The sequence below is a fragment of the Ammospiza nelsoni genome, chromosome 4 (genome assembly GCF_027579445.1).
Source record: "Ammospiza nelsoni isolate bAmmNel1 chromosome 4, bAmmNel1.pri, whole genome shotgun sequence".
NCBI lineage: Eukaryota > Metazoa > Chordata > Aves > Passeriformes > Passerellidae > Ammospiza > Ammospiza nelsoni.
This window is the reverse complement of record NC_080636.1, coordinates 6,139,773-6,154,280: the sequence shown is the minus strand read 5'-3', so window position 1 is coordinate 6,154,280 and position 14,508 is coordinate 6,139,773. Positions and strand designations below refer to the sequence as shown.

At 48.0% G+C, this 14,508-nt stretch overlaps 1 protein-coding gene across 1 annotated transcript in view; it reads left to right on the top strand.

Annotated features, from left to right (window-relative positions):
• ZNF638 (zinc finger protein 638) overlaps nucleotides 1-13,512 on the top strand; it is a 54,555-nt gene extending 41,043 nt beyond the window's left edge. Inside the window, exons 17-26 of the mRNA XM_059470099.1 lie at nucleotides 3,735-3,860; nucleotides 5,574-5,623; nucleotides 7,121-8,348; nucleotides 8,777-8,843; nucleotides 10,035-10,105; nucleotides 10,292-10,342; nucleotides 10,796-11,660; nucleotides 11,854-11,945; nucleotides 12,699-12,726; nucleotides 13,316-13,512. Of these exons, the coding sequence (XP_059326082.1) occupies nucleotides 3,735-3,860; nucleotides 5,574-5,623; nucleotides 7,121-8,348; nucleotides 8,777-8,843; nucleotides 10,035-10,105; nucleotides 10,292-10,342; nucleotides 10,796-11,660; nucleotides 11,854-11,945; nucleotides 12,699-12,726; nucleotides 13,316-13,512 (2,775 nt within the window). The remainder of the gene's footprint in view (nucleotides 1-3,734; nucleotides 3,861-5,573; nucleotides 5,624-7,120; nucleotides 8,349-8,776; nucleotides 8,844-10,034; nucleotides 10,106-10,291; nucleotides 10,343-10,795; nucleotides 11,661-11,853; nucleotides 11,946-12,698; nucleotides 12,727-13,315) is intronic.
• Nucleotides 13,513-14,508: the final 996 nt, after the last annotated feature.

Here is a 14,508-nt window from a genome sequence, read left to right as displayed (position 1 = left end):
ACTGCACCGTGTTCAGCAACCGGCACCGAGTACAGCAGGGGGAAAATGGGGTAAATGGGGTTTTGGGGGGATTTTGGGGGATTTTTGGCAGAGGGGTTCCAGGAATTGGAGCTGGTGTGCGCGGGGCTGCGCTTCGGCAAGGTGGAGCACTACGCCGTGCTCAGCAACCGGCACCGGGTAAAACTGGGGAAAAATGCGGGGGAAAATGGGGTTTTATTGGGAAATTTTGGGGGATTTTTGGATGAGGGGTTCTGGGAAGTGGAGCTGCTCTGTGCCCCGTTGTACTTGGCAAGCTGAAGCACTGCACCGTGTTCAGCAACCGGCACCGAGTACAGCAGGGGGAAAATGGGGTAAATGGGGTTTTGGGGGGATTTTGGGGGATTTTTGGCAGAGGGGTTCCAGGAATTGGAGCTGGTGTGCGCGGGGCTGCGCTTCGGCAAGGTGGAGCACTACGCCGTGCTCAGCAACCAGCACCGGGTAAAACTGGGGAAAATGGGGTTTTATTGGGAAATTATGGGGGATTTTTGGCAGAGGGGTTCTAGGAAATGGAGCTGGTGTGTGCGGGGCTGCGCTTCGGCAAGGTGGAGCACTGTGCTGTGCTCAGCAACCGGCACCGAGTAAAACTGGGGAAAATGGGGGAAAAAATGGGGAAAAATGGGGTTTTTTGGGGGATTTTTGGCAGAGGGATTTGGAGATTGGCACTGGTGTGTGCGGGGCTGCGCTTCGGCAAGGTGGAGCACTGTGCTGTGCTCAGCAACTGGCACCGGGTAAAACTGGGGAAAACGGGGGAAAATTTGGGTTTTTTGGGGGATTTTGGGGGATTTTTGGATGAGGGATTCTGGGAAGCGGAGCTGGTGTGCGCGGGGCTGCGCTTCGGCAAGGTGGAGCACTGTGCTGTGCTCAGCAACCGGCACCGGGTAAAACAGGGGGAAAATGGGGGGAAATGGGTTTTTTGGGGATTTTTGGGGGATTTTTGGCAGAGGGGTTCCAGGAATTGGAGCTGCTGTGTGCTGGGTTGTGGCAAGGTGGAGCACTGCACCGTGCTCAGCAACCGGCACCGGGTAAAACTGGGGAAAATGGGGGGAAAATTGGAGAAAATGGGGTTTTTTGGGGGATTTTGGGGGATTTTTGGCAGAGGGGTTCTGGGAAGTGCAGCTGGTCTGTGCTGGGTTGTGCAAGGTGAGCACTGTGCTGTGCTCAGCAGCCGGCACCAGGTAAAACGGGGAAAATGGGGGGAAATGGGTTTTTTTGGGGATTTTTGGGGGATTTTTGGATGAGGGGTTCTGGGAAGTGGAGCTGCTCTGTGCCCCGTTGTACTTGGCAAGCTGAAGCACTGCACCGTGTTCAGCAACCGGCAGCGAGTATAGCAGGGGAAAATGGGGGAAAAAAAGGGGCGAAAATGGGGTTTTTGGGGGGATTTTTGGCAGAGGGATTCTGGGAAGCGGAGCTGGTTTGCGTCCGGTTGTGCTTGGCAAGGTGGAGCACTGTGCTGTGCTCAGCAACCGGCACCGGGTAAAACAGGGGGAAAATGGGGGAAAATGGGGTTTTTTGGGGATTTTGGGGGATTTTTGGATGAGGGGTTCTGGGAAGTGGAGCTGGTCTGTGCTGGGTTGTGCAAGGTGGAGCACTGCGCCGTGCTCAGCAACTGGCACTGGGTACAGCAGGGGAAAATGGGGGAAAAAATGGGGGAAAATGGGGTTTTTTGGGGGGTTTTTGGCAGAGGGGCTCTAGGAAATGGAGCTGGTGTGTGCTGGGTTGTGCTTGGCAAGGTGGAGCACTGCACCGTGCTCAGCAACCGGCACCGGGTACAGCAGGGGAAAAATGGGGGGGAAAATGGGGTTTTTGTAGGATTTTTGGCAGAGAGGTTCCAGTAATTGGAGCTGGTGTGTGTTGGGTTGTGCTTGGCAAGGTGGAGCACTGTGCCGTGCTCAGCAACCGGCACCGGGTACAGCCCTGGGCCTGGGGGGAATCAGGGTTTGAAGGGGAAAAAATGGGGGAAAAATGGGGGAATTTGGGGGATTTTTGGCAGAGGGATTCGGGGATTGGAGCTGGTGTGTGCTGGGTTGTGCTTGGCAAGGTGGAGCACTGTGCTGTGCTCAGCAACCGGCACCGGGTACAGCAGAGGAAAAATTGGGGAAAATGGGGTTTTCTGGGGAATTTTGGGGGGGTTTTGGCAGAGGGATTTGGGAGCTGGAGCTGGTGTGTGCAGGGCTGCACTTTAGCAAGGTGGAGCACTGTGCTGTGCTCAGCAATCGACACTGGGTATGGCCCTGGGGCGAATCAGGGTTTGAAGGGGGAAAAAATGGGAGAAAATGGGGATTTTGGGGGAATTTTGGGGGATTTTTGGCAGAGGGGTTCCAGGAAGTGGAGCTGGTTTGTGTTGGGTTGTGCTTGGCAAGGTGGAGCACTGTGCCGTGCTCAGCAACCGGCACCGGGTACGGCCCTGGGCCTGGGGGAAAACTGGAGCTTGAAGGGAAAAAATGAGGTTTTGAGGATTTTGGGGGAATTTTTGGGGGAATTTTCCAGATTTTTTGGGAATTTTTGGGAGATTTTTGAGGGCTTTATTAAAATTTATTGGGTTTTTTTGGAAAAATTTTGGGGGATTGTGGAGTATTTTTTTTCTCTCCTTATTCCCATTTTTTCCTTTTCTCTCTTCCTTTCCCCATCCTTTCAGTTTTTCCCCTTTTTGCCCCTCTTTCCTCTGTCCCACTTTATTCCCCCTTTTCCCCATTTCCTTCTTTTCCTCTTCCTGTCCCTTTTTCCCTTTTCCCCCCCTTTCTGCCCTTTCCTCCCTTTGGTCTTTTCCTTTGGGATTTTTGGGGATCTTTTGGGAATTTTTGGGAGATTTTTGGTGGATTTAGTTGGAAATTTTAGGGGATTATTTCTATTTTTTTTTATTGGGGGATTATTTTTAATTTTGGGGGATTTTTGTGGAAATGTGATTTTTTTTTTATTATTTTTGTGGATTTTTTGGGATTTCTTGCGATTTTTGGGGGATTTTTTTAATTTTGGGGGAGTTTTTGGTGGATCTGGGGGATTTTTTTTAAAGTTTTTGGGAAGGTTTTAGTGGATTTTTGGGGGATTTTTTGGGGGAATTTTGGGGACTTGGGGATGAGGGTTTTGGGAGTTTTTGGGAATTGGAAAGAGTGGGAATGGCAGAATTGCTGAGGTTTGGGGGGGATTTTTAGGTTTTAGATCCCAAAAAAAAGAAGGAAATGGTCTTTAAATAAGGAAAAAAAATTAAGAAAATGTTTTCAAATCCCAAGAAAAACAAGGAAAATATCCTTTGAATCACAGAAAAACCAAGAAAATGTTTTTCAAGTCCCAAAAACAAAAAGAAAAGACCCATAGAAATATTCTTTAAAATCCAAGGCAAATGTCCTTTAAATCCCCAATAAACAAGGAAAATGCCCTTAAAATCCCAAAATCCATTGAAAATGTTTTTTAAATCCAAGGAAGTAGTTTTCAAATTCCAGAAAACCCAAGAAAAATCCCCCAAAAATTAAAAAAACCCAGAATATACTTTGAAAATTGCCAAATCCAGGAAAAATATTTTAAATCCCAAGAAATCCAAGTTAGTTCCACCTTTAGGACCCAAATTGAGCCATTTAAAAGTGACTTCTAACCCTTTTTACGCCTGGAAAATGGCAGGGAAAAAGCAAGACATTCCAGCAGGTTTAAGAATTCTCATTTTATCTATAAATTAAGGAATTACCAAGATTTTTTTCCCTCAGGCAATCCTGCACCTGGACAGCCCCAAATCCGCGCGCTCCATGCACAGTTTCCTGCAGCAATATCCATATTCCATAGGAGAACACACACTCACCTGCTCCTTGTCCTCCCACGGAGACATTCCTGAGGTAAAAATTCCATATTTTCCACCATTTGGGGTTTTTTTGGGATGGGAGAACCTTCCTGCAAAGAGCTGTGGGATGGGATTTCCTTCAGGGTTGGGATTTTACCCTCAGGGCCAAGATCTTCCCTCATGGTTGGAATTTTTCCTCAGGGTTTGGATTTTTTTTCCCTTGAGGTTGGGATTTCCTTCCCCGCCCCAGGGCTAGGATTTTCCCCCTCAGGATTGGGATTTTTCCCCCTCAGGATTGGGATTTCCCTCTCAGGATTTGGATTTTTCCCTCAGGGTTGGGATTTTTCCCTCAGGGTTGGGATTTTTCCCTCAGGGTTTGGGATTTTTCCCTCAAGAATGAGATTTCCCTCACAGTCAGAATTTTTTTCTCTCTGGGTTGGAATTTTTCCCTCAGGGTTGGAATTTTTCCCTCAGGATTGGGATTTCACCCTCAGAGTCGGGATTTCCCCCTCACGATTGGGTTTTTCCCTCATGATTGGGAATTTTTCTGTCAGGGTTGGAATTTTTCCCCCCAGGGTCAAGATTTTCCCTCAGCTTTGGGATATTTTCCCGTCAAGGTTTGGGATATTCCCCTCAGAGTTTGAGATTTCCTTCAGGGATTGGGATTTTTCCCTTCAAGGATGGTATTTTTCTCTCAGGATTGGGATTTTTTCCCTCGGGGTTGGGATTTTTACTCAGAGGTTGGGATATTTTCCCTCAAGGATAGGATTTTCCTCAGGATCATGGTTTTTCCCTCAGGGTTGGGATATTTTCTCTCAAGGATGGGATTTCTCTCAGGATTGGGATTTTTCCCTCAGGGTTTAGGGATTTTTCCTTCAAGGATGTATTTTTCCCTTAGGATCATGATTTTCCTGTCAGGATCATGATTTTCCTGTAAGGGTTGGAATTTTTCCTCAGGATTTGGGACTTTTTTTCCCTCTGGGTTGGAATTTTTCCCTCATGATTGGGATTTCCCCCTCAGGATTGGATTTTTCCCTCAGGATTGTGATTTCCCCCTCAGGGTTAGAATTTTCCCTTAGGGTTTGGGACTTTTCCCTCAGGATTTGGGATTTTTTCCCTCAAGGATGGGATTTCCCTCAGGACCAGGATTTTCTCTCAGGTTGGGATTTTCTCCCTCAGAGCCTGATTTTTGCCTCAGGGTTGGGATTTTTCCCTCACAGTTTGGAATTTTTTTCCCACAAGGATGGGATTTCCTCCTCAGGGTTGGGATTTTCCCCTTCAAGGATGGTATTTTTTCCTCAGGACTGGGATTTCCCCCTCAGAGTTGGGATTTCCCTCTCAGGATTGGGTTTTTCCCTCATGATTAGGATTTTCCCTAAGGGTTGGTACTTTTTCCCCCCCAGGGTCAGGACTTTCCCCTCAGGGTTGGGATTTTTCCCGCAGGGTTGGGATTTTTCCCTCAGAGTTTGAGATTTTTTCCCTTCAGCGTTGGGATTTTCCCCCTCAGGTTTGGGATTTTTCTCTCAGAGTTGGAGTTCTTCCCTCAGAATTGGGATTTTCCCCTCAGGATTTGGGATTTTCCTCTCAAGGTTGGGATTTTCTTCAAGGATGGAATTTTTCCTTCAGGGTTGGGATTTTTCCCTCAGAGTTTGGGTTTTTTTCCTAAAGGGTAGGATTTCCCTCAGGATCGTGATTTTTCCCTCAGGGTTGGGATATTTCCCTCAGGTCTGGGATTTCACCCTCAGGGATTGGGATTTTTGTTTTCCAGGCTGAAACCGGGAAAAAGGAAGTGAAGAGAGAGGATGGGAGCAAAGGAAGGTACAGCCTGCGAGGATTTTTGGGAATTTTATCCATTTCTTTTCCCTCTTGGAATGTTCATCCACGATTAGGGATTGCTGAGCCTCCCTCCAGCTGTGTCCTGCTGCTCCTCCTTCCCACTCCATGTCCTCCAGAGCCAAAATATTTGGGATTCATTAAAAAAATCATGGAAAAATGGCGTGAAACCCCGATTTCTGTGGAGTTTTTCCTTGTTTTTTCCCCTGCTCATGTCCTGGCTCCTCTTGTTGCTTTTATTCCATCCTGCAGCTCTTCCCTCTATCCCTGCCTCTGGAATGCCTTTTCCCAACTGCTGAATTCCCAGAAATTTTTAGGAATTTTTGTTAAATATGGCTTCAATCCCTTTTTTTCTGTGATTCCAGCTCGGATTTCTGGATGAGTTTTGTTGTTAAAACCCGCAAATTGTATAAGGATCATCCTCAAATTTAAGGAATTCTGTTATGGAAAAGCTCTGTATTCCCAGATCCCATTTCTTTCCTTGTCATTCTATGAAACTGCTGAATTTTGGGAGCATTAATTCCCAAATTAATGGGAATCTCTTCCTCACAGCCACTTCTTGATTCCAGACGAGTGGAATTAAAAATTAAAATTAAAATGTGACTTTTCCATGAGTCCCAGCTTCTGAAAAGTTGGAAAGTTGACATTTCTCCCTGCTCCACATGCACACAATTAATTTATTCTATTTCTTAGGGAGCAGAAAACAGCTGAATTATTATTTTAATTATTAATGATTTTTCTGAAACTTTAATTAATTAAACTTCACTCCTGGGCTCTGCTTTTCACAGGTCACATTTTCCATGAATCTGGGGTGGGGGGCGGTTTTCCATTTATTCCCAGGAGTTTTCTGTGCATCCCAGTGGAAAACAAACTGAGCACAGCCAGAAGTGTTGAATTGATGGGAAAATCCCTTTGGAGGATCCCAAATCCCGCTCTCCTGGACATTCCTGATTTTTCCAGGTTTTGGAGCAGAAATTCCCTGCTGGAATTCTGCTGGGATGTGTGCTCCAGGCACAGCCATTGAAACACTTCCCAAGCTGATCCTGTGGGATTCTTTCCCTCAGGGAAATCTGAAATTCCCTGCAAAGCTCCATCCTGTGGCACCTTGGGCTGTGTTATCCCAGAGGGTTCTCCATGGAAATCGGGGATTTTAAACCCAAACTAAAACCTGATCCCAAATCCAAACCTGCTCTCTCGGGCTTGGGAGCTGCAGACAGAGCAAAGCTCCTCTAATTCCCTTATCTAGGAGCATCCTTTTGGTGGGATACTCCCAATTTTCCTTCTGTGGGACGGAAATTTTCCGAGACATGAGGTCTCCAAAATGTGAATTATTCACCTCAAGTGTCGCCTTTTCCCACAGAATTCCCAATCCCATTTCCTCATGCTCCAGAAAAAACTCCCACCGGTGGCATCCGGAGCTTTCTGAGACTTCTGGAATTCTCTCCCCATGGTTTGATTTTTGTTTCTTTTAAATGCTTTTAGCTCTGGCTTGAAAAAAATCCCAGAGGGATCAGGAACGGTGCAAAAACCAGCTGGGAATCCATCGGGAGAGGCCAAGAAAGGCCAAATTCCCACCCCAAATGTCCCGGAGGAGATTCCAGTGGGACAACTGGAGATTCCCGAGTCGCAGGCCGGAGGAGCAGCGAGGGAATCACCCACAGGGATGGACGTGGAGGGGTTGGATCCTGGAATTCCTGTGGATCCTGCTGGCAGCAAATCGCCCGGAGCGGGGTCGGAGGAGAAACCGGCGCCGCTTTCCGGAGTGGGGACGGACAAATCTCGGGATGGGCCAGAGCTGGAAATCCTCCAAAAGGAGGATGAGGAACCCTCTGCTCCCGCTGTGGAACCTCTGGAATCATCCAGCAAGGCCACCCCAGCAGCCGGAGGAACACCAGGAGCCATCCCTGGAGTGTCCCCGAGCTCGGAGGAGGCTCCCGCGGTGTCACCCGGTGTCACCCAGCCCAGCACGGAGCCGGCTGCTCCGGAGAAAACTCCCGTTCCCGAGGCTGGGAAAAGCAGCCAGGAAACGTCCACGGAGAGGAAAGCTGTCCCAAAAACTCTGCATGCTCCAGGGAATAAACTGGATGTGGCTGGAGCAGAGAGAGAGGCGACAGCGGAGGAATCCGTGCCCAAACTTGGGGAAAATCCAGGGAAAACTGGGGGCAAGGCTGGGACAGAACTGGAGAAAACACCGGGAAAAACATCCTCCAAGGGTGGGGAGAACTCTGGGAATGCTGTTGGTGAGACGCACGGGGGAAGTTCGGTTAAAATCCCACAAAATAAAGGGATGGGAGCTGCAAAATCAGAAGAAAACCACGCGGCCGCTCCGGTAAATCCCGCTGCGTCCCTGAAGGAATCTTGCATTGGGAAAACCCTGCTGAAGGCTGTGGTGTCTGTCCCAGACATCCTGAAACAAAAAATTCCCGTCAGGATCACCGAGCCTTCCCTGGGAAGAGCTGGGGAGCAGAAAATGCCTCCCAAAGCAGGACTGGAGAAGAAAATCCCACCCAAAACCGCGGCTCAGCCAGGAGCTGGGAGCAGCCAGTGGAAGGGGAACGGAAATTCCGGAGTGGAAGCACAGGGAGACGGCGGGAAGAGCTCATCCCAGCAGGAAAAGGATTCCCAGCTGGAATCTCCGACGAGTTCAAAGCAGAGCCAGCAGGGAGAGAGCGGAACATCTGGCACGAAGGAAAATCCTGGTGGGAATCAGGTGAGGCGGGCAGGAGTGCCCAGGTGTTCCCTGAGCTTCTCCCACTCTGTGTTTCTGGGATCACCTCTTTTCCATAAATCCTGGGGCCACCAGAGGAGCTGCTGGGTAACCTGTTCCTTTTAGCTGCACCAGGAGGGTGGAACTGGTTGGAAAATCCTATGGAAGTTGTTTTGGAAGCGAATCCAAACTGAATTCCTTGGAGCAGCTCCAAGTGGGAATAAACCCTGTGTCCTCTGGGGAGCTGAAATTTGCTTTTCCAAGCCCTGCACAGATGGAAAAGAGGCTCCTGAGCCAGGTGTCACCCGTTGGTGGCAAATCCCCGGAGCTGTGGGGACATCCCAGCGCAGCTCCTTGATCCAAACAAAGCTGTGCTCGGTGAGGATTGGGATTTCCTGGGATTTCATGGAATTTTTTGTCCCATTTTGCAGGCTTCTGGTGGGGGCTGTGCTGCAGCTTTGAAAAGCAGCGCCGGCAGCACTGGAAAAACAGAAGGAGGTAAGGATGGAAAACCATGGGATTAAAAGGATGGAGTGTATGGAAATGGGGATTTTTGATATTCCAGGGTGTGGATTGGATGGGATTTAGGATCTTCTCCAACCCAAACCATTCAGGATTCCATGATGTTCCTGCTCTCAGGGATCTTTCCCCTCTTCCCAAAATGGGATCACCAAATTCCTGCCCTTTTTCCTTCTGGTGTCCATGGATCCCGTGGGCTCTGAATCCCTTTGCATCCATTCCCTTTGGATCTCTCCAGTCCCTATTTCCAGGCTCACAGAGCCAGACCACAGGAAACCCCAGCTGAGATCAGATCCCATAAATCCATCCCCAAATCCCAGTTTCACAGTTTGTGTTAAATATCCATGAAAATGTGAGGGTAGGATGGAATAATTTGGCAAAAAAAGTAACAAAAATTCAGAATTCTCAACGGAAGAAATCAGAGGCATCATTTGGGATGGGGCACCCATTCCTTTGGACCAGAACTTTGAATTGGCAGGAATTTTATCTGTTGACTTTTATCTGTTGAACTTTACCGAATGAATTTTATCCACTAAGTTTTGTCCCTTCAGTTTTATCCACTGGCCTTTCTCCACTGAATTTCATCCACTGAATTTTATCCATTGAATTTTATCTGTTAAATTTTATCCACTGAATTTTATCCCTTCAGTTTTATCCTTTGGCCTTTCTCACTGAATTTCATCCATTGATTTTTTTTCCACTGAATTTTATCCGTTGAATTTTGTCCCTTGAAATTCATCCACTGAATTTTACCTGTTGAATTTCGTCCCTTTAACTTTATCTGCTGGATTTTATCCAACTAATTTTGTCCCTTTAATTTTATCCACTGAATTTTATCAGTTGAATTTTATCCACTGAATTTTGTCGATTGACCTTTATCCCACTGGATTTTATCCATTGATTTTTATCTGCTGAATTTCATCCATTGAATTTTACCCATGGAATTTTATCCCCTATTGACCTGTTGCGATTTTTCCAGAGAACTTTGGCTTCCTGAACTAAACCTGAGTTAATTTAAATTAATTACTCAGAAATGTTGAATTTCTGAGTAATTAATTTAAATTAACTCAGGTTTAAGCTGCAATTTAAGCCCTGACCACTTTTTTTTTTGTTTTTTTCACTCTCAAATTAAATTTGGGATTATTTTTTATATCCTGCCGGTGATGACAGTTAACTATTCCATTCCCAGGATGAAGAGCTCTTTCCCATTTAACCTGGACGAGTTCATCATGGTGGACGAGGTTAAACCTGAGTTAATTTAAATTAATGACTCAGAAGTTCAACATTTCTGAGTAATTAAATTAATTGAGGTTTAAGCTGCAATTTAAGCCCTGGACCACTTTTTTTTTGTTTTTTCACTCTCAAATTAAATTTGGGATTATTTTTTATATCCTGCCGGTGATAACAGTTAAATATTCCATTCCCAGGATGAAGAGCTCTTCCCATTTAACCTGGATGAGTTCATCACGGTGGACGAGGTTAAACCTGAGTTAATTTAAATTAATGACTCAGAAGTTCAACATTTCTGAGTAATTAATTTAAATTAACTCAGGTTTAAGCTGCAATTTAAGCCCTGACCATTTTTTTTTTGTTTTTTCACTCTCAATTAAATTTGGGGTTATTTTTTATATCCTGCTGGCAATGACAGTTAAATATTCCATTTCCCAGGATGAAGAGCTCTTCCTTTTAACCTGGATGAGTTCGTCATGGTGAATGGGGTTAACCCTGAGTTAATTTAAAATAAATTAATCCAAAATATTGAATTTCTGAGTCATTAATTTAAATTAACTGAGGTTTAAGCTTCAATTTAAGCTCTAACCACTTTTTTTTTTGTTTTTTTTTTTCACTCAAATTAAATCTGGGGTTATTTTTTTGGATCCAACATGTGTGGATGTTCCTCCTGGAGATGACAGTTAACTATCCATTCCCAGGAGGAAGAGCTCTTCCCATTTAACCTGGACGAGTTTGTCACGGTGGACGAGGTGCTGGAGGAAGCCGAGTCTCCGGTGATGCCGCGGCGGAACCCCCCGAGGGGGAAGAGAAAAGAAGCCCCCAAAGCCAACCCTCCGGAGCCGGCGCCCAAGAAGAGGAAAGGGAAGAGTTGCGGAGCCGAAGGTGAGCTGTCCTTTGTCACCTTGGATGAGATCGGGGAGGAGGAGGAGGCCCCGGTGCCGCTGCCGGGCGTCGACCCCCAGGGCCTGGTGGTGGTGGATGAGGTGGTGGAAGAGGAGGAGCTGTCGGAAGCGGTGAAGGATCCGCAGGCGCTGCTGACGCTGGATGAGATCTCGGAGCAGGAGGAGCCGGGCTCCCACGGGAACGGGCCCCGGGGGGAATTTGAGGAGCGGGATCTGAAGGCCGAGCCCTTGGTGACCGTGGATGAGATTGGGGAGGTGGAGGAGCTGCCCCTCAACGAGCCCGCGGAGCTGAGCGCCGCCGAGGAGGGGAAGACCAATCCCGGGGATGGCGCTGCCTCCCAGGTGCCCGACGATCCCAACGCCTTGGTGACTGTGGATGAAATCCAGGAGGACAATGAGGACAATCCTCTGGTGACTCTGGATGAGGTCAACGAGGATGAGGATGATTTCCTGGCCGACTTCAATCACCTCAAAGAGGAACTGAACTTTGTTACAGTCGACGAAGTCGGCGATGAAGAAGAAGAAAGCACTTTCCCAGGGAAGAACCCGCCCGAGGATGAAGATGACGAAGATATTGTTGCTGTTGCAGGACCGGAAGAAATGGGAATTCTAGGAGATACAAATCCAGAGGATGAAATGGCTGAAATCTCCAAGCCAAAAGGTGAGGAACATCAAGGCCAGCTTGACGAGGCTTGGAGCCACCTGGCTGGTGGAAGGTGTCCATGTCTCTTAGGTGCCTCCCAACCCAAACCATGCCATGGTTCCATTCCATCATTCCGTGATTCTGTTCCATGCTTCCATTCCATCACTCCATGATTCCATGATTCCATCCCAACATGCATTTCTGTCTCCAGCAGCTCAGCTGGGATCAGAAGATGCAGAACCAAAGCCTCAGCAGAAGAAAACGACTTTTCCAGGTGTCCCAAGACGCAGAGCACTCCCAAAGGTAAATCCAAAGGAATCCCCTGAAATGCTCCAGGTTTTCTTGGCTGGAAGATTCTTTCTTGCCCATTTGAAAACTCCTCCTGTGCCTCACCACCACAGAGAACCTCAAAGTCAGGGCCCAGAATCCATGGTTTTTCTTGGCTCCTCCAAATCCGTGTTTAACTAGTTGGTTAAACTCAGAAGCCTCTCATGGAAAGTTTTTTTCGGAAATTTCCAAACCCAGGTGGAATTATTGATTATTAGTGGGGTGCAGTGTAGTGTCTCCTGAGGGTTCCCATCCTGTGGTGAGTTTTATTCCCAACATTCAGTGTCTGGAAAGGAGGAGATTGCTGCCAGGCCTGTGAAATGAGGATGTAGGGATATACTGAATTCCATGGGGTCAGGAATTGTTCCAGCTTCCTTGGGGTCAGTCCTTCAGGAGCTGCTCCAACATGAGTCACTTCCATGGAGTCTTTCCTTCAGGAGCTGCTTTGTTGTGGGTCACTTTTTCTGTGGGATCAATCCTTCAGGAATTAATCAGGTCCCTGCTCCAACTTCTGTGGGGTCAGTCCTTCAGGAACTTCCTGAATTTCCATGGGGTCAGTCCTTCAGGAGCTGCTCCCACTTCCATGGAGTCTTTCCATTCAGGAACTGCTCCAATGTGGGTCATTCTTCCATGGGATCAACCAATCCTTCAGAAACAGACTGCTCCAACATGGGTCGCTTTTCCATGGGGTCAGTCCTTCAGGAATTGTTCCTATTTCTGTGGGCTCAGTTCTTCAGAACTGGTCCAACTTCCATGGGTCAGTCCCTCAGGAGCTGCTCCAACATGAGTCACTTTTCAATGGAGTCAGTCCTTCAGGAATTGTTCCAACTTCCACGGGGTCAGTCCTTCAGGAATTGTTTCCAACTTCCATGGGGTCAGTCCTTCAGGAACAGACTCCAACATGGGTCACTTTTCCATGGGATCAGTTCTTCAGAACTGCTCCAGCTTCCGTGGGGTCAACCCTTCAGGAACAGACTGCTCCAGCATAGATCACTTTTCCATCGGATCAGTTCTTCAGGAACTGCTCCAACTTCCATGGGGTCAGTCCTTCAGGAACTGCTCCAGCAGGGATCATTTTTCCATGGGGTCAGTCCTTCAAGACCTGCTCCAACTTCAATGGGATTCATTGTTTTTATTCCCAGAAAATGGAGTGTTTATTGGAAATGGAGATGACCTGGAGATTGAAACGGGTCAGGGACCAGCTTGGGTGAAAAACCTGATTTTTTGGAATGTTTAAGAACTGTAATTTCCCTTGAGGAATCACAGATTCCCCAGATTTGGCTAGAGGGAAGGTGAGGTTGGAATATTTCTGGGAGCTGTGTGTGGTGACTGTGGTGTATCCTCAGCTCTGGACATCCTGGTCCCCAAGGCCGGATTCTTCTGCCAGATCTGCTCCCTCTTCTACGCCGACGAGCCCTCCATGATCAACCACTGCAGGACCCCCCTGCACCGGCAGAACATGGAGGTACCACCAGAAAAACGGAAATATCTCCCCAAATCCTTGGATTCAGGGGTGCCAGGATTCCTGGGAGTTCACGTGTGATGGGGTTTGGGAATACAGTGGAATGTGGAATATTTTTATTCCATGCCCAGATTGTGGGGAATCCTGACCCCTGAGATTTGGCCACATTCCCCTCAGGAGCTTCCCATGTGGAATTTGGGGGGTTTTATGGGATAAATCCCACCTTGGCCGTGGGAGGAGCTGACTGAACGTGGCCCAGATATTCTGGCCCAGGTTTTAGGGGATAATCCTGGAATATCCCTGCAGTACCATCTCTGTCTTCTCTTTTCTCACAGAATTCATGGCCAAGCAGCAGGAAGCGGTGGGGAGGAGCCGAGCTCCAGGTGATGGAGCTTCCCAGGAACCACACTTCGGGGCCAGTCAGTTCTGTGTGTTCGGATTTCCTTTGTCATTCGGGGCCAGGAAGGAGCATCCACGGTGTAAAAAATCGAGCCGGGAACAGACCAAACCCAAAGCAAGAGAGGGTTGGAATTGTGTCTCCGATCATCCGATGTGGGAGAGACTGTTCCAGGTGTCTCCAGGAAATAAATGTTCTTACTGTATAGTTACCCCAGGGCTCATTGAGTTTGGGGTCATTCCTTGGGGTTTGGTGACTCTGGATGGACATTGGAGATCCAGGTGATGGATGGAGAGAGTCAAGGGAAGGGGCTGGAGCTCCAGGAGCAGCTGGGGGAGCTGGGAAAGGGGCTCAGCCTGGAGAAAAGGGGGATCAGGGGGAACTTCTGGTCTGCACAACTCCCTGGATTCTTGGAGCCAGGTGGGAGCTGGGATCTGTTCCCAGGGAACAGGGACAGGAGGAGAGGGAACGGCCTCAGGCTGGGCCAGGTTGGATAATTTTGGGAAAATTCCTTCTTGGAAAGGGCTGTCCAGCCCTGGCAGGGGTGGAGTGCCCATCCCTGGGGCGATTTAGCCCTGTGCATGTGGCACTTGGGGACATGGCAGTGGTGGCCTGGGCAGAGCTGGACTCAGTGGTCTCAGAGGGATTTTCCCAACCCAAACAATTCCATGAGTCCCTGC